Below are 27,957 nucleotides of genomic sequence, written 5' to 3'. Positions count from 1 at the left end.
GTGTGTGTGTGTGTGTGTAAGTAGAAAGCAGAAACACACTACCTGCAGACAGAAACACATTACCTGCACAGAGTCTTTGTATATTTATATATAGTGTTTCTTTTGTTCTCTGACACAGAAGTGATGATTCAAGGTAAAGTGCCTTTGTCAAGGTTTTTGGCACCTACCACTGGGTTTAGGTTCTGTTTGCATTACCCATGGCAGAGCTTCTTAGGAACCTCTATAATGCAAATCGCCTCCATATGTTCTAAGATAGAGACTTTGTTTCTCTAAAGATTATTTCTGTGTTATAGAATTTTCAGAGGAAAAGGAGATTATTTGAAAACTATGCAAATCTATAACTTACCAAGAAAACCTTCAATCAATAATTGACCTTCACAACAATGCAAGAAGTCATATTTGTCAAAAATGACAAAGATAGGCTCATTCTAAAAAGGCTCGTAAGATTGGGCAACCTCACAGCCACACCTGGTGTATATGGAGGTCATTATAATAAGCCACAGGGAATCCCATGTGACATGACCATACATATATTGACCGAGGTTTCATAATGAGGGGTAAAGCAGACCAGATCGAAAAATGAGGGCACTCCATTTCATTGAGCCTGGTCTATAAGGAACAGCTACAGAGCAGTGACCCCCAAATAGCCATTTCAGCATGCAGGTAGTTTTAAGATATTCTTTGGCAAACAGGGCAAATAAATATTTTAGGACTCAACAGAGTCACTCATTCCAAAAACAGAAAATAACACAGATAAGCCCAAAATTGTTTTCAATTTAACTCCCATGGCATTATTTCATCATGTTTACCTGCAGTTGACAGATAAAGTGAAAATGTGCAATTAAACAGTTAATTGTACAAGTTTCAAAAACTGAATCTGACAAAAGTGCCCCCCAAACTACTTGCTGAGGCCTGAATTTTCCAGTTAGGCTTTAAATATTTATCCAAATAACTGAAACATTGCCAAAACTTTTCTTAATTTTGTCCTAGACCTACATTGGCTTGCTATCCTATTAAACTAGGTGATTGCTGATTTATTTTCTCTGCAACTGGTGACTCAGAAATCGCAGCAACCTTTAAGGAATTTTTAATGGAGCTAAGCTCCCAAACATGTAAGCTGATGACATGCACTCCGCAACAGCGTCTGGCAAGCTTGTAGAGATTCTTAAGGACAGCCTTCCGTAGAAGAATATACACCCAGGGATCTAAGATTTGATTCCATGTTGCCATTCGGAGAGCAAAAAGTGTTGTTTCACAGGTCTCCCTAGAATGATTTCCATTTATTCCAATGTTGGCCATTGTCAGCTGCAAAACAAACAACAAGGGAAGTGAGTCGACAGACATTTTCTCAGTCCTACAGTTTTGTTTCTGACTTGATTAGCTGTGCTACATGCTATTCATTTCACCTTACACAATGGGATGTTATTTTGCAAAATACTGACAAAAAGAAATGAACAACAGCAGAAATACTGATGCATAAATCTGAATCTTTTTAATTGAATTGAATTTGACATCAGATGTACAAAAATGATAACTTATATGGTAAGTCAAATGTGCACAAGTAGAAAGACACAAGAGGACAAACACTGATATTAGTAACTAATTTTTCTTTTTAATTCTGAGAATTGTAAGTTCAAAGCCAATACACATTTGTATATTTCAATGAAAAAAAAAACTAAAATGTATTTGTGTAAATAAAAGCATAATTAAGCTAAAGTATAGGTAAACTACAAATAAGTTTTTAAAAATAAATTTAGAGCATCTGATATTAATTTGCACGTGGCATATATTTTTCTGAAATGTTACTTTTAGAATTTTCTTCTTGCTAACTACAATGATACCAATGTCTTCTATTTCATTTTACCTTTTCTTCATCTCTCATAGCCTCAACTTGGCCAAAGCATTACAAAAACACAGCGGGGTTTCCTAAGGGCTTTGAGGAAATGAGTTCCCCCTCTGTATTACCATTGAGATTGCATGTAGATTTTGGTCTCCTGTGTCCATTTCCTGACCACCCGTGATGTAAAAGAGACCATTTTGTGGAACAAGTTCCATAAATGGCCCCAGCTACATGTTAGAACTGGTCTAATCACAGTCCAGCTTTGACTTTCAAATAAATAGCTGCAGAACAAACAACTGCAGAAAAGAGTTTGGCTCTAAAAACAAACAACAAATAAGAAAACAAAAGGTGAAACAAAACTCAAGGGAGGCTCGGACCTTAGGCCTCCAGGACTGAGGATGTAAGAAAGCCTAAAGCCCAGATGAGAATAAAACCAGGTCTTCTTGATCTTCTTTATGGACTATTCTCACAGGAAAATGTCTTCATTAGGCCCAAGGACACTAACGGTTGAAGGATAAATGTCCCTTATCAACACCTTCATTATTTACATAACAAAGTACAAACTACTCTTTAGCCGGTGCCTAGATTACTCACCCGAAGTGACCTCTACGGTCCAGTCTCCCCCCAAACACCCTCTGCTCCAACCACTACGAAGGCTTCACTGGTCCCAGGTACGCCAAGCCCTTCTAAGCTTTGGCTTGCATGGCTTTGTTTTGAACTGCTACCCCCCTTTTTTCTGCCTGACAAACTCACGTGCATCCTTTGAACCTCATCAAAAAGTAAGCTCACGCCCATGAAGCCTTCCCCAACTTCACTGAGGTGAATTAGCACGTAGCCCCCTCCTTTGTGCCCCCTCCTTTGTGCCCCCTGCACCTATCCAGCTTTACCACTTACCACACTGCAGGATAAAGTATGCATTTGCCGGTGTGTCTCTAATTTACATTTGTTTCTAATATCCAAAACAAAGCTGACACTTGGGATGTACACACGAGTGTTGGAAAGAATAAAGTTGTATTATCTTTATTCATTGAGGCTATTTCTAGACGTCACCAGAGAAACATTTGGTCTTCCATCAGAAAAGTCTAATATTTTGAAACTTAAAATGTTTCTAAAATTTAGTACAACAGCATCCACTAGTGAAGGATTTCAAGGCGGTTTGTTGTCACTAAAAGGAACAGGATCTTGTGGATAGCTGGGGAAACGGTTCTTTCCTTCCGAGTCCATTTCCCAGGAGAATAGTGTATCAGGCAGCAGGCCTAAGGTTCGGTCTCTCAATAGGTCAAGGAAGTTTCAACAACAACAAGAAAATTACAGTCCCCGCACAATTTAGCCGAGTTTTAAATTTTTAATTTTTAAGGTGGTATGTCGGATATCTCCCCAGAAGCCTCTACTGTCCTTAGGGAAGGGCTGTCGTCTCTGGTCATAATTGGGAATAACTGGGGAAGAGGAAAAGGAGAGACAGAGGCAGAGATTCCCACCTGGGCAGATCTCAGCAGGGACTGGGAGCCTGGAAATGGCAGGAGTGGGTGGGAGGAGCATATTCAAGCTACTACAACAGACTTCTCCATCTTAGAGGTCTTTATCTTGGCTCAAGGACTTCTGCCACCCCTGAATCTTCTCCATAATAATTTGTTTCATGGTGACACTTGAGTCAATCTGGTAGTTTGGTCACAAAGATAAGACAACTTCTTGATCATTAAGATTTTTTTCTAGCCTGGCCGGGTGTGGCTCAGCGGTTGAGTGTCAACCTAGGATCCAGGTGATCGGGGTTCAATTCCTGGTCAGGGCACATGCCCGGGTTGCGGGTTTGATCCCCAGTTGGGGGCATGCAGGAGGCAGCCGATCAATGACTCTCTCATCATTGATGTTTCTATCTATCTATCTATCTATCTATCTATCTATCTATCTATCTATCTATCTATCATCTATCTATCTATCTATCTATCTATCTATCTATCATCTATCATCTATCTATCTATCTATCTATCTATCTATCTATCTATCTATCTTTCATCTATCTATCATCTCTCTACCTCTCCCTTCCTCTCTCTGAAATCAATAGATATATTTAAAATAAAATAAAAAGATTTTTTTTTTCTGAACTTATTTTTCTGGAGTTAAGTAGTTACATTTTTAATTTTTCTTTAGGGCATCTAAAAAGCAAACTAGAATTAATCTTCCTTCATTATTAGTCAATGTCTACTCTACCATTCACTTGATAACAGCCTACTGGCCTAACTCGGACCAAACTGACGCTCTCCTGTGTAATTTTCAGCACTTCAGATACATATCTTACCTTGATTTGGTTCCCTGATCAGAGGACTCAGTTGAACCCACCCAGACTTCTAACATACAGACTGGGACATAATAAGGTAGGCATTGTTTTTCACACTGCTAAGTTTGCAGGGATTTGCTACATGGCAATATAAAACTAATGCAGTACTTATGAGGGACTTAAATTAGGAAACAGTAAAATTTATATACAAAAACCTACAACAGTCATTACACTGGAGAAATAATAGATGTGTTTCAAGATCTGGAACAAGACAAGGATGACCATTATTGCTACCACTGCTTAACATAGTATCATAGTTCCTGGTTAATGCTATAAGAAGGGAAAAAAAAAAAAAAAAGAGGCGTGCAAGAATTTGAAGAAAAGAGACAAACTTTTGTGATCTGGAAGTGAATAGAATGAACACATGAGTAAAACCAATAGGAGAGTTCAGCAAGATGTTGAATATGTGACTAACTAGAAAATAAAAAGCACTTCCCTACATTAACATTACTAACTATAAACTGTAGTAAAAATACCATTCAAAATAGCATAGAAATTAAAAAGTCCTTAGGAGTTTACTTAAGAAATAAATAAGACCTTTAAAGGAGTTTACAGTTTTAACTTCTTCTGTTCTGTGTTTTTCAAACTTTGTATTATGAACATATATTATTTTGCTAATAAAGACATACAATATCAATGGCAATATTCAACATATTTAAAACATTGGCACCAATCAAAACAGCAAAGGCAGTAAAGAATTGATTCAGCCACACAGCCATGGGCCTGGTGAAAAAAGCTTTGCACTGTAGTAATTAATTGACTATTTAAGTGAATTAAGTGATTATTATATGTCTCTCCCAGAACTGGCTGGGAAGGACTAACTTTAGCCTTCCGCTTTCTCTGAAGAATTTCTCTCAGTATTTTTCCTGTAGTCAGGACAAAGGTAGTCCAACAAACACATTTAGATCAACAAGGCAAGATGGCTTATTTAAAGATTGCAGGGAGCAAAATACAGAGCTGGCATAGAAGAAAGGGAGCGTGCGGAGCTGGAAAATGGGAAAACGAGGACGGGGAACGAGCTACCGCATGGCCGGCCCCTGCCTAGCAGGCTGCCTGTCCTACCCACACTGAGGGGACAGTGCAAAAATGTAGCTCAGACTTCATCTCCCTGCGTGAACTCAATTGTTCCAAGAATGCTAATGTTTGACATTACCTGCTTTCAAATTATGAAATGATAAGGTTAAAAATTCCTCATGGAGCTTGAGTCTCAAACCCGGGGAGTAATTAAAAGATAGTAATTAAAGCACATCAACATACGTAATAAGTACTTTTACAAAATCCACCAGAGTGGAAAGTAAATTTAACATAAAAAGCAGCTTAAGAGGTCAAATTGTTTTCACTTTATAGACCCATTTAACACTAGGCTACTGAGATACCCTCTGCATACTTTAACTATGACTGATCCTAAACTAAAGGCGGATCTTCACCAAACTGCACTAATGACTCACTCATATCACTAAGAAAGGTCTAGGCAATCTAACAGGTAGGTCTGAAAATGACCACCAAAGGTACCAAGATGCTTCGCCTTCCCTTAGAGAACTGTCAGCAAAAGATCAGGAAATTTCTTCCTTGTACTACTGTAAAACTGCGGTTCCAATTCCAACCCCCTTCTTTCTATTATATAAGTTCTCTGTAATGTTTTCCATCAAGCTACCAGGTTCTGTGGTATTATTTGCAATAGCAGAAAGCCAAGCCCTTCTTATGTGGTTATATAGAAGACATTGTATTCTTAAGAGGTTTGCAAATAATACCACAAAAATGGACTCACTTAAAAGAACATGACTTTTCCCAGAATAAACAAGAGGAGATAAACATGTAATCCATAAGAAATGAGGCTTTGCATTCAGGTAAGTGATTTGCTGAAGAAGGTGGGCTGAACTAACCTTCAGATTTCCCTGGTGGGGTTAAAGAGAAGAAGATACAAGATCCAAAATCTTTCTACTCTCAAATTGCAAAGGCCCCAAATCCGAAAAGGTAAAACAGCCTCTAGTTGGCATCTTAGAGAAGAATTAACCATATCAAAAACATTCATATTAAGAAACACATCATGCAAAGAAAAAAGGGGATACTAACCTAAAATGGCATTTGCTACAAGTTTATGGAAAAGAAATCAGTGTAAGGAAAGGGTGAGGTAATTTAACCCAGAGAAGAAAAGAAAAGAAAGTTTATAAATCAATGAGTAAATCAAAAGATAAGAATTGCATTTCTAGAAAAGAACTCAGTACTACAGACTAAGCCCAAAGACCAACAGGGACCACAATGAACCTGAACTCAAGAAAGCTTTGGTCGAGAACTCTCTACCCTTACTCGCTCGGCGTAGACTAAACACAGACAAAGTCTCTCGGCAAAGCGGCCCCTTGGAAAGCCACGGGCACTTGCTCACAGGGCTCTTTTGTAACAGAGCGGTTCTGCTCGTGCCTCCCCAAATAAACTACAAATTCCTTTGAAGTTAGGAGTGCATTTTAGTCATGTTTATATACCCATGTAGCACATGTGCAAATGCCCATGGTAGTCGCTGAATGAATGTTTTTCAAATAACCACTGAGTTTAGTAAAACTCAGTACCAAATGGAATAATTGCTAGAACAGTAATAACAACCACCACACAGCACCTTTCACTGGATGCTTACCAGCTAGGCATCACATGGAAACACATGTTGCTTGATTAAATATAGTCAGTATTATTATCCACATCTTTAAAAAGTTAAAACTGAAGCTCACAAAGATCTTTAATGATTTGCCACAGGACATGTGGCCAGTATGTCCAAACTCAGGTAGTGAGAAGTTTCTGCACCCTACGATAGGCTACAGAAGCTCACCTAATTAGTAGAGATTTAAGTATATGCTTCGGTGATTCAGTATTGTCATATGCTACAGACTCAACGCTGATGAAGATGCTCATTGGTACAGACAACATAAATCAATATACCTTTGCATGTAGTAGGTGCCTGTTAAATATTTGGTAAGTGAATGAAGAACTGAAGTGGGAAACTCAATTACTTTTCTGAGTAAGGACCTGTGAAGGTCCTAACAATGGAATGAATACTGATTTTTTATTTCCGATAACAAGCTGGAGAGTAGTTAAGCACCTTGGCTCAGAAAGCACAACCTCTTCTACAATCAGAATTTGCTGAGGCTCGTTAAGTGGGGCCATTTCTCTTTCTCTGCCCAAGAAGATTTGCCTCTGTGAGGTATTCAGATTTTAAAATATTTTATGGCCCTATAGAAATCTCTGCAAAATCAAATGATATACTTCGTCCATGTTCACACAGTTTAAACAGTGAGGACTGTGACATTAAAATCAATAGTGTGGTGTTTTTTTATTTCAGAGTTAAAGCCTAAACTCCAAACAAGGGAAATGTAAACTCCAGGCCCATAGCCCATCTGACACATAAGACACACTCTCCTAAAAGTGTATGTATATGTGTGTCCTTCATACTATAGTGACAAATGCAGTAATGGCTAAAAATTTCTCTTTTGTAGTAAATAATTATTAGGGCATTTCTTTAGGGTCAAGAAACAGAAAACCACTTATGACTAAAACATAAGATTATCTAATTTGTGTGTGTGTACACACGCACATAATCAAAAGAGGGCCAAATAATTTCATCTCAAAAGCAAAATGTAAATGGATAATTTCATATTCTTAACTAAATGAATTCTCATCAAAATGCCTTTTGCTAAACCTGCAGAGAAGATACGTTGATATTATCAATCAAGAACATAACTAAATATGTTCTCTAAAATTTTTGCCACAAAATATAATTTTATTTCACACCTGAAGAATAATTTTGAAAGTATATCCTTTGTTACTTACAAGCTAATCTTTGTAATAAATAATTTGTTATTTGCCTTACTTCCCAATACAAGTTCTAACAAAGTCATTTATTCATTACTCATGTGTCAACTGAAATTTCAAGCAAACAAATTTCTTCTATATTCCTGCTCAGTTGTAACCCATTCTCTGCCCAGCAACCAAAGTGCTCTTTTTAAACCATGCATCAGGTCATATATTTCCCTTGTTAAGAAACCCTCAAATGGTTTCCAACCAAATTTTAACCCAAACTCACCATGGCTTACAAAGTCCTAGACAATCTGAGCCCTCTTTTCCTTTCTATCCTCAAATCCTATCACCTTCACCTGTGCTCCCCCTTGCTCCAGTTAATGTCCTTTTGTCCCTCACTACAAGGTATTTTTAAATTTTATTTTAGAGAAAGAAAGGAAGGGAGGAAGAGAGAAAGAGACATCAATTTGTTCCACTTATTTATGCATTCATTGGTTGATTCCTGTATATGCCCTGACCAGAGATCAAACCCACAATGGCATATCCGGATGACCTGGCCAAGGCTCCAGCACTGGATACAGTGCTGGCTGTTCCCTCTGCCCGACCACCCTGCCCACACATCTCCCCAGAGCTGGCTCCTTTTGTCATCCGGAGCTATCCGGCATGAGGAGGCCTTCCTTGACCATCCGACCTAAAAGGGCCCTAACCTCCACCCTCAGTAACAGCACTTACCACTATTTGAAAACATCCTATCATTTGTTTACTTATCTCTCTTTCCGAAGAGCCCCAACCCCTGACAACCACCACCCCAGAAGAATGTAACCTCCTTAGAAGAGGGGATATGGCCTGTCTCATCCAGCACCATAGCTTTGGCACCTAGAGCCGTGTCTGATACATGGAGGCACTGAGAAAAATATTTAAGGAATAAATGAATGAGCATTTCTAAACATATTATATTTATGGATAGGTTTCTATTGCTTTTTTGTAGTGAATTCTCACTAAGGTCACATCTTTGGCTCTCTTTAAAAGTCAAAGACTATGGCATCCGCCAGCTGCCAGCATGCCTGAGTACAACTGCAAACAGTAGTGTCTTGATGGCAAAACTATCAGATTTTGCAAGACATTGGAAATAAACAGGCTGTTCAGTGAGAGATGAGCACATTTTCAAGAAAAGTGTGTGTTTCAAAAGTTTGTGTTGTTGTAATCAAAATTCTGAAACAGGCTTCTCATGGCATTCTCTGGTTTTAATCAAAGCTTCACTTGTCCTGCACAACGTTCAGCAAGGACTTTTCTCCCCTAGATGGGGCTTTAACCTTTCGATCACAAAAGAGAAAGGGTAAAAAAATTCTGCACAAAATCTAGGTTATTTTTAATACTTAAACCCAATTAACAAAGCTGCCATATTTTTTTTTTATTTGAGTTCTTTAAATTTGCCCAGATAAATTAGAACCCACTTAGGTTGGGGACAGAGGAAGGTAGGCAACTAAAGGCATTGTCAATGCTCTGAAAGGGAGAAGAGAAGCAGATTTTTTTTAAATGTATTGACAAATGTGTGCAGAGATTCACTTTTAATCAGGCCTATGTCAGTACAACAATAAAGTATAAAAAGAATCCATCTTCTAATCATGTTTATCTTTCTCCACAAATCACAACCAATTCAATTTCTTTCTTTTTTTTTAATTTTAATTTAATTTTTTCCATCGCCACTGGTCCCCTCTATGCCCTCTTCCACCTCCACCAATTCAATTTCTCTGACCTGTCTTTATGTCAGTGCTCTTCACCATGAACCTTGACTTAAATTTGCTGTGATTTTAATTTTCACTAAAGTTTCTGTTATAACACATGGCCCATGATGCTGTGCAACTGCTCATGATGCTAAATGCAAATATGCCAAACCCTATATGATTGCATCCTCCGGGTAAACCCTCTGAACATACATATAGAGTCATAAATATTTTCCAAGTCTGAGGAAATATACAATTGAAAATGTAATAAGGATTCAATAGGTTAACACCTGTAAAGTGCTGATGTTCAGCATATAGTAGAAGCTGCAGATGAGAGTTTTTAACTAATTGATTGATTCTTATACCACAAAACCAAATTTTAAGCGAGAACTTTACATTTAAAATGATCATCGCAATTATAGTTTTATAGTTATATTTTAAAACTTTACTTTCTTTCAAAACTAACATTTTAAAAATAAAATTCTTACGTGATATCATATGCATTTATACATCGTAGCTATAAGAATGTTGTTTAATTCTCTAATTTCATTTGCGACTTGTGATTAAAGGATTCTAACAAATGGTTGCATATTCCTTGAACCTCCCAAGTAGTGTACTAGGTACCACAAGAAACAGAGTAGAAAATGTGACATTGGCTGTCATAATTATATAGAATTAGATGTATTTTATCCATAGAAAGAGAGATTAAAATGTGTGCTAGAATAATCAGAGTAGGTTTCCTAAAAAAAATTATTACAAATTAAAACAAATCAAGGCTGCCTGAACTAATAAAAAGAAAGATTTTAGTCGGTGTCATGTGTTGTAGTAGCATACTCTTCCTAGAGACGTGATTTTCAGCCACCAGTCACATATACATTTGGCTACACATTTGGCGAAAAGCATTATTAATGAACTATTTTTACCTGTTCTTAAAGTCATGACAGCACATTCATTCCTCCCTCCCCAATTCAGGCTGTGACAGATGAGGGAAGCCTGAGGCCTAGTCTCTCCCTCTACTCACCACAAAGAAGGATCCTGCCTGTGTCCCACATACCAAGTGGTCTTCCAAAATGCTGACCATCCTTGGCTGGTGTGGCTCAGTTGGCTGGAGCATGGTCCCCGGGCACTGAAAAGTTGTGGGTTTGATCCCCAGTCAGGGCACATACGGGAGGCAACTGGTCGATGTTTCTCTCTCTCCCTCTCCTTTCCTCTCTCTCTACAAACCTATAAGAGCATAGCCTTGGGCCCTGGCCGGCTTGGCTCAGTGGTTAGAGCGTCGGCCCTCGGCCTGAAGAGTCCGGGTTCGATTCCAGCCAAGGGCACGCACCTCCGCTGCAGGCTGGATCCCGGCCCTGGTCGGGGCGAGTGTGGGAGGCAACCAATCGATGTGTCTCCTATGTGTCTCGCTCCCTCTCTCTCCCTTCCACTCTCTGAAAAAACGATGGAAAAAACATCCTCCAGTGATACTTTAAAAAATGTACCCGCAGGTGAGAATTAAACATTAAAAAATACTGACCTTTATCCTTAAAGTGGAAACCTTTTTGTGTTTCTTGGCCTTAGTGCGGGGTTTGTGTGGAGGGGAATAACAGAGAAATACCTCAGGACCCTTTGTTCTCTATGGGTTGCTTGGTGCCAGATTGTACAGAGCATCTTTCAGAAATCACTCTGAAGCACGATTTTTAATTCACAGCTTGCTTGTCTCTTTATACTGTTTACTGGATAAGTAATCTCTGGGTGAGTTGAATGGATTTAAACTTGAGTTTTAGGCAACCATGCAAAGCAAACCAAGAAGTCCAAGAGAAAGGGGGCCTCAATGCTGTGGTCACATATTAATGTCAGTGCAACATTCAAGGGAGGTGTTAGAGACAAGGGCACCGATACAGGTAAAATGGGTTATTTGTTCATCTTTATGACCAAATATAAAATGACTTGCTAAATTGACCATGGGGAAATACACATCAATCGAAAACTATCTAAATAAGCAGACTGGCTTTTATATTATACTATCTGCCTTAGACAGATAAACCTAAAGTGGAGCATTAGGAGAAAGTAAACAGCACACAATGGAAACTAACCCTAGACAGTGCTGTCTTTCCCACCACCCAGGGATGCTTTTAGCAAGCTGGCTTCAGCATCTGTATCCATAGATAAGCCTGCTGTGAGCTTAGAGGGATGAAGGGAAAAGGCAAAGATCTCTAAATGCCATGCATTTAGAACTGCCTGGTATATTTCTGTTGACTTTTTCACAGCAATTTTTTATATTCCCTTGAAAAAAGGTACAGTCTGCCTTAGCTGTGTGTAGACTTTCAGTGGAGAAAAGAATTACCATACACTTAGTAACAGCTTTAAAACCATCTCATGCTATCAAAGTTTATAAAAATTACAATTTTTTTTAAGTCTTTGGTATGTCGGGTCGTTTTTTGGTTCAGAAATATTACCTGAGAGAAATATTGACATTATCATTCACAAAATGTCATTACAAAAGCATATAAACTGTATCAGAAACTAATTCTCTGTTCACTGAAATGGGCACAGGAATATCAATAGAGATACCTGTTGCTATTTTCGTGTTGCAATTTGGAAAAAGGTTTTTATATTGGGAGATGAGAAGTAAGAAGGCAGTCACAGAGTTCTTTCTTGCTATATGCAGTCTAGTCCAGTTTCCCCCCGAAAGTGCATTTTCCAATTTAAGCAGATCCCAAGGAAATGGCTAGGTTGGAAGTTCCTTCCTAGTCTTGGGCAATTCCAAACTAAAACCTCGAGCAGAAGCGGGTAAGGGGCAGTCCAATTACAGGTGCTGAGGTCCCCTGTTGTCTGCAGTGGAGCGTCCCTGGGTCGAGGCGCAACTGACCTCCTTTCTATACTGAAAATTTAGCCATTCACTGACTCCCTTCTGATTTAACTTCATACTTCCTATCTCAGCAGAACTGAAGCAGCTACCAGGATACAGGCAGCAGAATATAAGAAGAAATTTACTCTCCACATTTTTTTTTCCACTGTCAGAAATCTGGAGCCCAACCAAGAGGTATTGGGGGAATGACGGTGGCAGAGAAACGCTCTTCTTGTTCCGTGTGAATGCTATGAGGATGCTGTATTGTATTAATAAGAATGGCATTCGAAGTTCTTAGACGATACCAATAATAGTAAGTGCACAAGAAAATCCAAAATACTCAAAACATCTGTTGTTGTTATTGCAATAATAATACTTACCTTCAGTATAAGATAAAGAATTCAAGGCAAAATGTTTTAAAGGGAGAGGGAAGGTTATTTGATACTTATAAAAGGAGTAATTCACAACAAAGATAGAACAGACGTGACTTTTTAACCTCTGATGACGTTACGCTGAAATCTAAATCATCAAAATCCTTTGAAAACCATTAGAAATACATATACAAACTAACAAAATGCAAATGTAGTGAAATTCTAAGTTCTCATACAAATTATTTGACAAGACAGTTAAAAAATAAGGAAATGGGAAGGGGGGAGAGCAGGATAGAAGGGACCAACTGGGGGGGGACACCTGTAATACTTTCAACAATAAAGATCAAACCTATTTTTAAAAATAAGGAAACGGGTTCCTATTAAAACTATTCTTGACTTAATAGCTCTGTATTGAACTTTGTAACTTAAAAAAAGGGAGAATGTGGATTCTTTTCAAACGCCCATAAAATATTTACAAAATCTGATAAGAAGTTAACTAATTTGAAAACAGTAAGATTTATAAGTTGGTATAAGAAATTATTAAACTATTAAAGGAGACAACTTTCTGTAAAGGCTAGTTTAAAAAATACAAATGTTATACAAAATGCTGGTAGGGAGTGGGAAATGACTGCTTAATGGGTATGGGATTTCCTTTGGGGGGGTAAAAACATTCTGGAAAAAGCAATAGTGATGGATACACAACATTGTGAATGTATTAAATGTCACTGAAGTATACCCTTTAAAATGGTTAAAATAATAAGATTTTTATGTGAATTTTGTCACAATAAAAATAAATAAAAAATGAATGTGTCAAGATCAGTGCTTTCTATGTACTGTTATGAAGAAACTATAAAACTATCATTCAAAACATGACTTTGATAATAGGGCAAGTAGATAATGACAATGAAAGGAAACACTCTACGCTGCAACTGATAAACTGAACACAAGTCTCCATAAAGTGTGAAGTAGATGGTAGTTGTACATAAAGTTAAAGATAGCTCAATAAGATATAATAAAGGGTCCAGAAAAAATCCAAACACATTTAAGAATTTCTGACATAACATTAGAAATTTAAAACAATTGTAGAAAGATCATTCAATAAATAATTTTGAGACTAGTTAACCATTCAAAAGAAAACCCATATTATTAACTTGCAAACTAAACCAGAAATGTATTAAAAACATGAATACCAAAAATGAAAGGGCAAAAGTGCTATAAGATAAAACAGATGAATAACCATATCATCTTAGCCTGATAAAAGTATTTAACATGAAACGGAAAGCAATAACCACAAAAGAAATTATTGATTAATTCACTACTTTTATAAATTAAAATACTAAATTAAAAGGCTAACCACGGGTCTGAGAAAACAATTGCTTTTATATTTGTTTTTATATGTTAACATTATCTGTTCTTTGTCATCCAAAGAGTTCTTGAAAATCATATACAAATTCCCACACATTCACAAAAGAGGAAGATAATACCCAGTAATATAAGAATAGAAAACTTAACTACTCTATTAATCAATGACAATATGTTTTTCCTTATTAGATAGGGCAAAAGAGGCACCCTGAATGCTAACAGTAGTTATCTGTTGCTAGTGTAATTTGAAAGATTTTTTAAAATTTTAATTTATAGTTATTTTTACAATAAAATTTTATAAAGAAAACATTGCATTTTTAAAAGTAGTTTGAGGGAATATAATACACAAAATTTCATATTCCTCAATAAAGAGAATATGTCCATGGAAATAAAAAGAGGTCTATTCTTTCTTATGTGGTCCCTCAAAGATGCAAGCGCCCGCCCCCGGCCTCCTACACCGGCCGGCTCCCTGCTGCCTTCACTGCCTGGTCCCTGCTCGCTGCCTCGCCTGCGTCCCACCTCTGTCATTCGTGTGGTTTTTACTTTCCTTGCTTTCTGGTCTTCTGCCATGAACATAAATACAAGAGGCAAAATAAGGGAATACCTAGTTATCTATTAATATCTAATCAGGTTAATAACAATAATAACTACTGTTGCTGCTGCTGTTACCGCATTATTATTTAACACTTATCAATGTACCTTTGGGCCCAGAGTTTCCTCTACTATTACTAAAGCAATTAACCCTCTGCGGGCAAGGCCAGAAAAATACAAATAGTTATATTTATTCTATATTAAAAGTAGAAAGAAAGGAAAAGAAAGATACACATAAGAGTCAGTGTTCATAGATCATGGATTAAAAAAAAGGAGCTAGAAAGTATTCTTCTTAGAATTTGCCTCAGGATTATTTTCCCAGGTGAGGTTTCCGTCTCTATAATTGACTCCCTGCCTGGACAGACACCCAGCCTTTTGTGCAGTTGAAAGAACAAATCAATGAGCAAATTAAAGCATAAATGAATATTTAAATTTTACCCATTTACAGTATTAGCAATGTTCACAGCAATTTGTTTTTCCTTATTTTCAGTCCTCTCTCACACTTTCTTAACCTAAATTGGTGATTTTTATAATGTTTTATTTCGCCATTTATTTCTCTTCTAACCCAGAGTCACTTTCATTATAAAAAGGCTGTATAAAATATTAATTTGAGTTATTAACTTTTTATTATCTGATTTAATGAAATTCATGTTTCATTACTCATGTTTCATTTCATTCGAAAATTCTTCTGGCTTTTCATATTAATTTATTACAACCTCTTGTATTCTAATCTTGTTCAAGCCTGTCCCAAATACGGAAGAGTTTCTTATTCACAGATTTTTTATATCTCTAGAAATTGCATACATTATCTCTTTTCTCCTTGGTTTTTACAGTTCACATTACTTAATTAGGAGCACATGTATTTCCAGGAATTTTTCCTTCTAAATGATATACTATAAAATTTTTTCCTTTAATAAGTAATCAAAAAATTCTCATCCATATACATTCACAAGAGAATACCTGCTATTCTAACATAAAATATAACTGAATATCTTCATATTTCAATTTCCTACACATGTCCTCTCTTTTCACTTTCTATAAGTACTGTTGTTTAAAGCCATAGATATTGCAAACAGTTAAATCACAGAGATTGTTATTGTAGTATCCAGAACATTGCCTGGCACATGGTAGGTGCTCAATAAATATTTGTCAAATAAATAAACCGATCATTACTGTGGACCACCAAATTGGAAGTGAAGGCTCCCTACTATAGCACCTATTACTCATTTAATAACTAATTTGAAAATACTTTTGATCATCTTGCTGACAAAATTATTGGCTGGCAGCACTAATGTTTAATAGTAACAGCAACAATAATGATAATAGTATAATAACTGAAGCATGTGGTACTTCTTATGTCAGGCACTATTCAACGTACTAATTATTAGTAATTAGTATTACTTATTAACTCATTTAGTCCTCGCAACAACCCAATAAGGCAGGCCCTATTACTATACCTACTTTACACATGAGGAAACTGAAGCCCAGGGTGGTTATAGTCACATAGCCAGGAAGTGGAAGAAATAGGATTTGAACCAGATTTTTTTTTTTTTTTAATATATCTTTATTGATTTCAGAGAGAGGAAGGGAGAGGGAAAGAGAGAGAGAGAGAGAGAGAAACATCAATGATGAGAGGGTCATTGATCAGCTGCTCCTGCACGCCCCCTGCTTGGGATTGAGCCTGCAACCTGAGTATGTGCCCCAGCTGGGAATCGAACAGCAATCTCCTGGATCATAGGTCAATGTTCAACCACTGAACCATACTGGCCAGGCCAGACTTTTTTTTTTTAAATATGTTTTTATTAAGTTCCGAAAGAGGAAGGGAGAGGAACAGAGAAACATCGATGAGACAGAACATCAGAAATATCCATCAGCTGCCTCCTGCATGCCCCCTACTGGGGATAAATCCCCCAATATGTGTCCTTACCTGGAATTGAACCAGTGACCTCCTGGTACATGGGATGCTCAACCAACTGAGCAACATTGGCAGGGCAAACCCAGACTCTTAACTACTATATTATATTTCCTCTCCAAGAGCTAATATCTTAACTCTTAGACTGGGTATGTCTTCTACTCCAACCAAATTATAAGCTCTCTGAGGAAAGAACTTTATATTTTAATCCCTGAAAATACAACTCCAAGAGTATTGACTTATACATAATAGTCTCAATAATTTTTTGCTCATTTTAACTTGACTCCAATAATTTATAATTTAATGCCTTATAAATTATCATAAATATGAGTTGCTAGTATACTTAAGTTTGAATAACGTGAAAGATGAGCTGACAACAGCTTCAGTTCTGGTGAGATAGTGAAATAACCTCAGGTGGAAATGCCCAAGAAAGTTTTCTGAAACTATGAGCTCCCTCTGTTTCCTTCAACTGCAGCCAAACCTTCCTAATAGAGGAGAAAATAGAAAGCATCTAAATTAAACACAGATGATTATTTCTAATTGAGATGGTGGGTGGCAACAATTAGTAAAAAACTTTTTGATGACTTTTTTATTTTGTTGAGCACTTACTGTGTCCCAATGGCTGTGTCATGAGATTGTAGGAAGGTCAAATCGTTTTTTTGGTTAGTACTTTTAAGTACTATGTTTTTAATCCTCACTCGAGGATATTTTTTCCACTGCTTTTCAGAGAGAGTGAAAGGGCCGGGGTGCGGAGAGAGAGGGACATCGATGTGAGAGAGACACATCGACTGGTTGCCTCCCACAGGTGCCCAGACCAGGGCAGGGATCGAACCTGCAACTGAAGTATGTTCCCTTGACTGGAATTAAACCTGAGACACCACAGAGCCAGCTAGGGCTTAAGTGCTATTATTATAATAAGTTCAGAGATATACAAAATTGGCTTAGAGGGACTCCAGGTCATAACTAAGAGGTGATGGGGCTGGGACTCTGCCCTTTGCCTATACTCGAACAGTATTCTAAAGGGAGGGCTTAACTGAGAACTGGGCACAAAAAGCTAAAATAAATCCTTTTACATAATCTAACTGTCTCTGTCTCCCTCACCATCACACCACAGCCGCACTCCAGTTTGGCATTCCAATCTGAATTTTATTTGGGGATTCAATAGCTTAGGAGGTGTGAGAAGAACCACCTCCCTCTCTGTATTAAGCCACAATTGTATCCATTCTTCCGTGGCAATATCCTTACACCCAGGACAGAAGGCAGACAGAATGACAAATTTGCACAAGTTTTGAAAGGTAATATTTGCACATAGAAAAGGCAAATTTCTCCTATTAGATAAAAGTTCTCTCTAAATATAGATAAATGGCATTGATATACCAGATCAAATTTGGTGTGATTATAAATGCCTTCCAAAGCAAACATAAGTGGAATGCATTTTATATACTTCCAGTAAGGCTAAGACTAAGGAAATAAAGTTAGAGCTGGTAACACAGAGAGATTTTAGGCATATCAATACCTTGAATTGTCCTTCAAATGTTTGGGAGCTTAATAAAAACCCCAAAACACATTTAGCTAGAAGATTTTTATATCCATGAGGGTATAAATTTAATCCACATGTTTCGGATTTATTTACACTTGAATCATTCAAGTAGTGTTTTGTAAGTGCTGTCTCAACGTCTAGGATATCTTTGGGCATTTTTACAAATCTTTCTCCATAAAAACAGGAAGTCATGCTTTGCCAAGAGTAAATGAAAATAAAATACCAAAGTATCTTAGACCACCATGCATATCTCAATCAACAGACTTTTGGGTAAATTCTCAGCCTCGGACCGTCTTGTTTTAACTGATTGGCCTTTGCTGGGCCATTTTTACACCATACACCCCCATGAAGAGGGATAATATACTCAAGTGAGTGCAATTCTAAAGGCCCATACATAGCTCAATATATTTATCAAGTCACACTGTAAATCTATGTGCAATAAAGTCTATACTTCATATTTAGATAATGTGTGAACAAATGGACTTTTGGAAGATTTTCCTAAGTCAGACTCTGCAGGAAATAGACTTTGGGAAAGAGATTTCATGTAGAAAGTTCTCTGGGGAGTCTGAAGCAGTGAAGGGGGTAGGGGTTGGCAGAGAGAGAAGCAAAATTGCAATGCAGGCCAGAAAGGCCTCCGCAAGCTCTGAAGCATGGGGGACCCTTCTGAAATGTCCCAAGCAAGGCAAGAGGGAAAGTTCTCTGTATCCCCATCTCTCCGTCACTGCACACAGAATCACCAAAGAGAGAGGAGCACAGCCACAGGGAAGGCAGCTCCCTTTGGTGGAGGGTAATTTCTCCAAGAGCAAGACTCACCCAAAAGGGTATCTGGATGGGCACCACAGTGTCCACTAAACAGCTCTGTTGCAGTTTTCAGAGAATTAATCCTCTGCAAATATAAAACCTATCCAATCTTTTAGCCTGATAAGCAATACAAAATAAGCCATATGTTCACTCAGTCAGCGCGTAGAGACTGGAGGTAAGCAAACCCATTTTATAGAAAAATGTCAACACTTACTATAGAAATTTTATTGATGACAATGAATGACCAATATCTGTAGAACTTTACTCAAAGAAATGGTCTCCTTTTGTCTCCTAACAAGATTCTCTCAAAGATAAAACACCAATAAAAAATAAATACATTTGGCCAGTGTTGCTGAGTGCTTAGAGCGTCAGTCAAGCACCAAAGGGTCACGGGTTCAATTCCCGGCCCAGAGCACATACCTGGGTTTCAGGTTTGACCCCTGGCCCTGGTCGGGGCACGTGTGGGAGGCAACCAACCGATGTGTCTCTCTCACATCAATGTTTCTCTCTCTCTCTTTCAATCTCTCCCCCCCACACACACCCTTTCCACTCTCTTTAAAAATCAATGGAAAAAATATCCACAGGTGAAGATTAACAAAAAATAAATAAATAAATAAATAAATAAATAAATACATACATACATACATACATACATACATACATACATTTCGGGGGAGAAATGTGTGCATGTACAGAGAAAGGCAGTGCTAAAGATAATGGGGAAAAATAACTTTGAATAAGTAATATCACCTAACATTTCCCATTTGGTACTTGATTCCTAGTTTATTCATTCAACAAACACTGGTTTATGGCCTACTGTTTGTAGAAACTAAAATACAGACCAGTAATACAGAACCTAGCCACCAAGAACCAAGACTAACAGAGGGAATTCACATGTAAACAAATAATTATAATACCATCATAAGAGAATAATACAATCATAGTTTATGCATGAAATTCTTCTGGGTGCTGACAAAATTCCTAAATTCTAGCACCAGATTCCAACTGTTGAATGTTCAGGATTCTCCAGGACGCCACTTCCAACTAATACTCCTGGGGAACCTCCGAACACATTTGTCCCTCTCAGACCTCTCCGGTGTGAACTCCAGTCTGAAGTAGAAGGCTAAGTATCCTTGAGGCTAAGCAACTGAGTCCTGACCTCATGAGCAGAATGGCTCCCATGTGGCATCGAGTACTGTCGCTGACTGAGCAAGCCCTCCTTTACGTGAAATTCATTTAGCAAATTCCCACTGGCCCCAATGACGTGCCAGGCATTGGCCTAGGAACTGAGGATATAGCAATAAACAAGGTCTCTTCCTTCAAAGAGCATCCATGCTGGGGACAGACGCCAAAAAACAGCTAGAGAAACAAACCAAAACGTATCCTGTGTTATCAGATACTGCTGATATGTGCTATGAGAGATTTAAAGCAGAGGAAGGAAAGACAGAAGAGAAAGGGTATGTTTAAAGATAGCCTGGATAGAGGAGGTGACATTGAAGAGAGGAGTTGGGAAAAGAAGACCAAGCCTCAGGGACAGCAATGTGCTCCCCAATATCCCAGAGCCAGTCCTCTACCAGCGACTGTCACTGACCTCACACCACCTACTCCATGCCCACCCAAACACAAAAACAGCCTGGGTTCCCATAATGTAAACTACGTTAGCATAGCTCTAAAGTATATGTATTCTTCTTGACAAGAATTTTGAGTTCTAAGTGTCTGAGTTGTTTAAGAATTGTGTAGATTAGAACCCAAGTGTCATCATCAGGCCTTTATCCAGACATCATTGCTGCTTCCAAATTCCAAACATCAGAGCACATCCCACATCACAGAGGAAACCAGCTAAAACAACGTACGACAACATTGCCTCTAAAATCAGCAGCAATCCAAGAATAAACCAAAGACCTACTTTCCAAGATCTGATATAAAACTATAAGAGAGTCCATTTTGTTTTTAATTTTAGAATGAAATCCATTAGAAGCCCTTTTATTTGGGGCAATTAGATCCAAGAGTGGATTGATCAATTAATTTTTTTAGCTGGGGAAATAATTTACACATGTACACATTATGTATGTGCGTGTTCATACATTTCCCACATTTCCTTTTTACTTAAATGTGTACATCCATTCACCATCTTTTTTGGTGTCGCAGCAAATGCACAAGACGGCACACAGGTTTCCATGACGCAGTTCTTAACTACGAAAGTGAGGGCCCACCTTTCAGAGAAAACAATCTTCGCTCATGGTCAAGATGCGCTATGATATTGCTTCGCTCTATCATTTGCCATTGTCCCTCCCAGACCTGGTCATTATGATGCCAATACCTCTGGTAATTCAGCCAAAATTCAATTAGCCACCCAAGTCCTTGATTTATATCTCACAAACATCTTAGTCACCAACTGTGTGACTACACTGACTGGAAATACTAACATAAGAGTAACAACCGTACAAAAATCAAATTCAAACTCAGCACATGCAGGAGAACACATTTCTTTGGGGAACTCACCTAAGAAAGAAACCATTTTGTTCTTCATATATTTTATACTTCTTTTCCCAATTCAAAATGATCCCCTATCCCCCAGAAGGAGGTAAAAGACCCCTGAAGGTTAATAGTGTCAGAAGTCTACAGTTGCTAACTTAGGGAACAGATGAAAAACTTCCATTGGCTTCAGTATTTGCTTTATTAACTCTTACCTACAAAACTCAGAATCTAACCTTCTGGTCAATCATTTGCAATCTCTTGACATTCATACTACTTAGGTTACAGTCAACCAGTCAACAAGTATTTATTACTCTACCAAACTGGTGAAATAAGCATAGCAATAACAATAAATTCCTTTTAGGGTTATATGTTCTAGGTTATTTCCTAAAAAAACCATTACCTGTATAAAGACGGAAACAAAGAATATTAAAAAAATGTTACTTGACAGTGCTAGTAAATGTCATTTTCCCCCTCACTTGGGAAACACTGAAAGAATGCCTTTAAGACTTACTTATTAAGGAAAGCAATTCACTTAGTATGCACACAAGACAATTTTATAACTGCCATGTGACTCTCAAAGATTTTTGTATTAACATGCTGCTAAATGGAATTATCAGCTAATAAATGCCTATTGTCCTTTCCTATATTTTTCAGTTGGTAGTATAATTAAGTCAATTTACATGTGTTAATCATGTTTAAAGTTGTAAAATCCAAGTATTGTAAAATTTTAAAAGTCATTAACAAGTTATATTTTAAAATAATACTATGATTGTACTACAAATCTCAACACACATACACACACACAAACATTTTCTCCTTAGGAAAAGTGACACGTTAAATTAAAAAAGGGTTTTGAGGGCAATGAAATTATTCTGAAATGACACTGTAATGGTGGAAAAATATTTTTCAAAAGCCACATAATGTAAAATGCAAACAGAAAACGCTAATGTAAGCTAGAGACTTTAATCAGTAACAGTGTATTCAATACTAACTCATCAATCGTAACAGACGTATGATATCAATGGAAGATGTTAATAATAAGGATGACTGGGGGGCAGTGAGAGATATGAAGGGGTAAATGTGAACTCTGTGCTTTCCACTCATTTTACAGAAAACCTAAAATTAATCAAGAAAAATAAAGCCTATTTAAAACAGAGAATTCAAACAAACATCATGATCTTCTTGCCTTTGTATTGATTAAACTCAATCGTCAAAATTAACAAAGTATCCCCTTTGTCATCAGCTACAAATTTAAATCATTTTAGAAATTATGCCACTGTTGATAAGTTTTGATGTTTTAAATCCTGTCAAGCACAGACTCCATCATCTGAATTTCTCTCTCTTCGTGTGTGTACCTGTATCTTTGTTCCAGTTTCTGCCTTGAAAATGACAGTGAACATAGGTCAGAGAGCGTGCACAGATGTTCATTCAAATTACAAATCCAACAATTCCTACTTATCAATTAAGATGGTAGGAACATGGTGTAAATTGGAGCATTGATCTAGAAGCTGTCACCATTATAGTACATCTATGGGAATCTAGAAGCTTGGTTTCAGAGGTGTCTGTAAAACTAAGAAGCTTTTAAAATATAGGGGGGAAGATGAAGGCTCAGTCACTAACATCTATGCATTTAAGGAGGAAAAAGGAGAAATGCTTCAACTGAGATATTCATGTAGGGTGTTATTTTGGCATTCCCAAGCCTGAGTTTTGTTGTTGTTTTTTACTAGGATTCCATTTAGAGCTGTCTGATGGCCTTAACCTAATAATGCCCAAGGCACTTGTGTCCAGACCACGAAATGTATAAGTCCTTTAGCCTGAACTTGCCAAGAAGACCCAAATCTGCACAAGAGAAACCAGGAATGCAAAGAATGCTTGAAATAAAATAACAATCCACCAAGGAGTCTCTGTGGTACACTTACTAGCTATCTAACAAAGAAATAATTTTCATACTAAAATGCATTTTAGAAGTATTGATACATTGTTTCATAGGTGTGTCAATAATTCATATTTAAGACAATCTTGACCTCAGAAAATGGTTCATGAAAATGAAATCGTTTCCACTAGGAAATATGTTCAAAATATGTGTTAAGTTGTAATACCCATTTTAACAGTGAAGAAAACCAAGAATTCAGGAAAAGAAACTAGAGCAAAACATAAATTTAAACTACCCATGGCAAAACTGAAATCTGCTACCTTCCAGTCTTACAGTAGTTAACCTATCACGCCGATCTCTCAAAGTCAAAGCCAGAACTAAGCAGAATTTAAAAGTGACTCAGAACAAATAAAAACCAAAGCACAAAAGATTACTTCAGTCCAAATTATCTGTCTCTCATTGACTTCACTATTTCATGTTTTTAAGGTTTTCTCCAGAACTATGACCTTCATTTTAAAAAAAGTCTTTAAATATTTTCAACTACCTCTTTTCTCACTTTCTCTGTATTTCTTTTCCAACCCCCAAGTCAATTCAGTTTTATTCAGACACACTTTTTATCTTGAAAAGCTACTGTATTTCAAAGTTTAAGAGAAAAAGAAGCATTATTCTAAGGAAATTCCCTTTGTCAAGTGGCATAAATTAAACTCTTCAAGAATGAACACTGGAGTGATTCTAAGCCTTGATAGAACTGTTCTCTGCTGCTAAGATTCAACTAACTATACTATGAGCACAGATCAGATCCCTACTTGGGTTCACTTAAGGCCTCCGAAATTGACAACAAGCAGGCCTCAAAATGTTCACTTGCCACTGACAGACCCAGCTTAGCCTCCCCTTGGCTGAGTTCCTAGGTCCAACTCAGGAGCATCATGAAAAAAAAATATTTAAGTGACTTAACTATTCAAAAAGCTAAATAAAAATTATGAGGAGATAATATGAATAGAAATAAAAATATTCAAAAAATTGAAATCCTTCTGTAAAATAACATTGACTGTCACAGGATCTGTCTCTGTCTGTGTCAGCAGCTCTCACAAACATTTCTGTGCCTCAGGGTCATCAGGATTGTTTATTAAGTTCCACTGGCAACAGTTCTTGGACAAGGGACCTGTTGGGGGCTTAGGAAAACTGCATGAGTGAAAACATCTTCATACCACCAAGCAAGGTATGAGCATGACCTTTATGCTATGTCAACCTTTGTCTCACCCCTTTGCCTCACTTCTACCTCTATCACTATCTCTGGATACCAGCCTGTTTCCCCATTGGTACAGAAAAATGAATGAAAACAATCTTTGCTGCCATCAGTAGCTACGTACAGGACCTTTTCTCTTTCACGGAATGTTGTCACTCTTTCCATCCTAAAGAATAATGTTGAAGGGCATTAAGGTCACATTTACCAAACATAAGTATCTTTTTCTTCTACCTGGAAAATAATATGACTTATATTTGTTGCCCATTCCTTAACCTTCGCCTTCCTTCCTAAAAACATCAAGCTGTCAACTATAGCTTTTGGCTAAAGGAATGAATGAAAAGGGAGGACTCCCTAGCTCTCCTGCCAATCGTACCTCTCCCTACACTACTGGCTTTGTGAAGTAGTGATTTCTTCACCTGATCTACGCATATAGTTCACCTGAACTATCCAACCATCTCAACTCGTCACCTCCCTTTACAAGCTGAGACCTGTCACTGTATGTTTAGAAGAACCAAGTAGCTAACTAGCCTTTTCCATAAATCAAAAGTCTATGTGACTTTCTACGAAGACTTACTGGAGTCCATTCCAGTTGGTCATTTTTTTCACATTTTAGAAACTAACCATATTTAGTACATTAAAACTATGCTACTTCTGTTAAAATCACTTTATACTGCACTGCAAGCAGGTAACAATACAGTTAGAATTGTTTAGTAAGACATTTCCATCAACTCAGGGCTTGTGGGGAAATAATCATGTGTTCCATAAATAGCTTAATTCAAAGCCAGAGCTAAGAGCTGAAATAAGTTTTAAGCAGGCACAAACCCAAGCATTTAAAAGATTGAACAGCGTTACCCATCAAGACCAATAATTTTTTTTTTAATCTTGTATTGAACATGGAAAAACAGAAGAAAGCAAAACTTGTCAAAATGTTAGGCTTAGGCTCTTACCAGAAACGGACTCCAGCAAATGCAGGAGACACACATTATAGCCAGGAGCTGGATGACCATTTCGAAATGATGAGACCTGCCTTGTCTGTGCTGCTGACTTTTAAATCTCACTTTTAAAAGTGTAATTCCTGTAATGGCATTGCACAGGAATGACACGCCAAGGGATAAGAGCCCCAGGAAAGAAAAAAGGAGAAGATAAAACCTGTCTTCCCAGTCTTGGACATGTTCTGTTTTGTAGAAACACCAGGTCCTTGATGATTGAATTTGATAGTCTCGATGCCCAAGGATGGGAAGCAAAGCTATGAAAACGGCAAACAGGCACACCCCACTCAGCATCACCTTCACATGCTTGGATGTAATTTTTGTAGAATGAAATATAGGTTTGGTGACTCCGATACATCGCTCAATGGCCATCACACTGCCTAGAAAAAGTGGGCACAGACCAGAAAATACCATGGAGATACCAAAAATACTGCAAAGGATGTTTGATTGATCAAAGCGGATCCAGTCTTTATCAGAAGCATATACAAATACTGCTATGGTCCCATTGATGAGGTGGCCAAAGAAGTCTGTGATTACCAGGCCGCTAGCCAAGAGCAGAAACGATGCCTTGGACTTCTGTCTAAATCTCTGATACGCCTTCACAAGGATAGCAATGGCCAGGCTGTTGGATAAGATCCCCACCGTCATGAAGATTATTGAAAAGAAGACTGAAAGCCGGTTTTCCGTCTGGCACGTTGTATTTGAAAGGAGCCCAGCTGCAGGAGACACCGGCTGTTTGGAATTGTTCATGGACATTGTGGTGGAGATAAAAGGCGACTGCTCAAGTCATCTCCCTCTGAGCACCGTGCAGGCTTGTCGTCCAGGCATCTGTAGCGTAAAGACAGAAGAATTATGAGCACTGCATAGCTGCTTATCAGACATTTAAGACCAAAGGGCCCCAGCACCTTGTGGCAGGAATCGGATTGATCTGACCTATCATAAGCGAGGCTGCATCATCATGGAAGCAACACACATCGCCCCTGGTTCCACGGTTCATTTTCAAGGCAAAGAAGCTGCCGAAATGGAGCTCCCCTGATTCGCACAGGTTTACAAAATCACTAACAAGATTAGATTTAAACCCAACAAAGTTTTTAAAAACATAAGAGTCTATTTCAATAACAAGGTGACCTTATAAAGTTTCTCTCTTTTTTTCTCTTTTCTCTCTCCTATGGGCTTTGTCCCCAAACTGCACTTTATTCCTTAGATGAATTACCTGTTTGTCAGGCAGACAAAACCACCTTCTCCAAGCCTTGGGAGGAGGCAGCAGGGTCACTGGCGTTAAATTTTCCTGAATAAGTTCTAAAACGACTTGATTGAGACGAAGTAACAGCACCCCACAGGCCTCAGCGACCCGCGGGAGGCAGAGCGGCGCGTCTCTGGGGAGGCTTTGCGGCCCCGCTGGCCCTGCGCAGAAGCCCCAGGGCGGGGGGCGAGCCGTGCGCACCTGCGCCCAGGCGGCGTGGGGTAAGCCGCAGTCTGAGCGCAGCGACGCGCAAACGGAGTGAGCACTGTCGCTCCTTCCCCAAGGAGTTGAGGCCTGAGTCACGGACCCTCGACACCCACGGCCACAGCCACCGCGCCCCGTGCAATCCGCGGGCGGGTCCGAGCAGCTTTCCCGGAGGCTGGGGGCTCGGGACCAGCCTTTCCCGGGGCCCGCCGGGGGGGGGGGGGCTGCCCGGGCCGCCCCAGCACCGCCGCCGCCCTCCGACCTTCCCGCCGCCCGACTTTCTCCGCGCTGCCCCGCCGCCCCCCACGTCTGCTTGCGACATGCTTCCCACACCTCCTAACTTGCTGAAACTTTCTGCAATTGCTCAAACGCCAGGGCCCGGTTTTCCTCCCACCCCGAGGGGCGCCAGAGGCCTGCGCTGGCCGTGGTGCCGGGCTCCAAAGGGTGGCGGGCAGGGCGCCCCGGAGCGCGAGGGGGATCTCTTTCCGGCCCATTTCCCTCTCCGACGCCTTGTCTACCTGGTCCCCACGCCGCAGCTGAGGGTCGGGACGGGTCCGCCCGAGAGCCCTTCTCTCTACGGGTCTCCCCGGCTCGGCGCATCTGGTCCAAACTTGTTGCCACGCGCAGGCTGAGGCGCCCTCCAGAGCGGCGGGCTGAAGCCGCCTCCGGGAGTCTGCGGGCGGCTGGCGAAACCGCAGGCGCGTGGAGCATCCCGAGGCCAACGCAGGGGCACCGAGGGGCTGGAGGGGTGGTTACCTTGGCATCCCGGGCCGCCCGCGGGGCTCAGGGCGGAGCAGAAGGGCGCGCCGCTCCGCGCGCCCCGCGCGCCGCCTCC

General features: G+C 39.0%; 1 protein-coding gene across 2 annotated transcripts; it reads right to left on the bottom strand.

Annotated features, from left to right (window-relative positions):
* Positions 1-27,957, bottom strand: PTGFR (prostaglandin F receptor). 2 transcript variants are annotated; one of them, XM_087820541.1, is made up of 3 exons: positions 27,879-27,957; positions 25,634-26,503; positions 1-1,305 (listed from the first exon to the last, which is right to left on the bottom strand). In XM_087820541.1, the coding sequence occupies exons 2-3, from the start codon at positions 26,429-26,431 to the stop codon at positions 1,006-1,008; spliced, it is 1,098 nt and encodes a 365-aa protein (XP_087676667.1). In that variant the 5' UTR covers positions 26,432-26,503; positions 27,879-27,957; the 3' UTR covers positions 1-1,005. The 2 variants fall into 2 exon arrangements, with proteins under 2 accessions (XP_087676667.1, XP_016072295.1); XM_016216809.2 differs by lacking the exon at positions 27,879-27,957 and adding an exon at positions 27,641-27,699.

Source organism: Miniopterus natalensis, chromosome 9 (genome assembly GCF_054644295.1).
Source record: "Miniopterus natalensis isolate mMinNat1 chromosome 9, mMinNat1.hap1, whole genome shotgun sequence".
Classification (NCBI taxonomy): Eukaryota; Metazoa; Chordata; class Mammalia; order Chiroptera; family Miniopteridae; genus Miniopterus; species Miniopterus natalensis.
The sequence above is the reverse complement of the archived record's forward strand: the minus strand, read 5'-3'. Positions and strand labels throughout refer to the sequence as shown.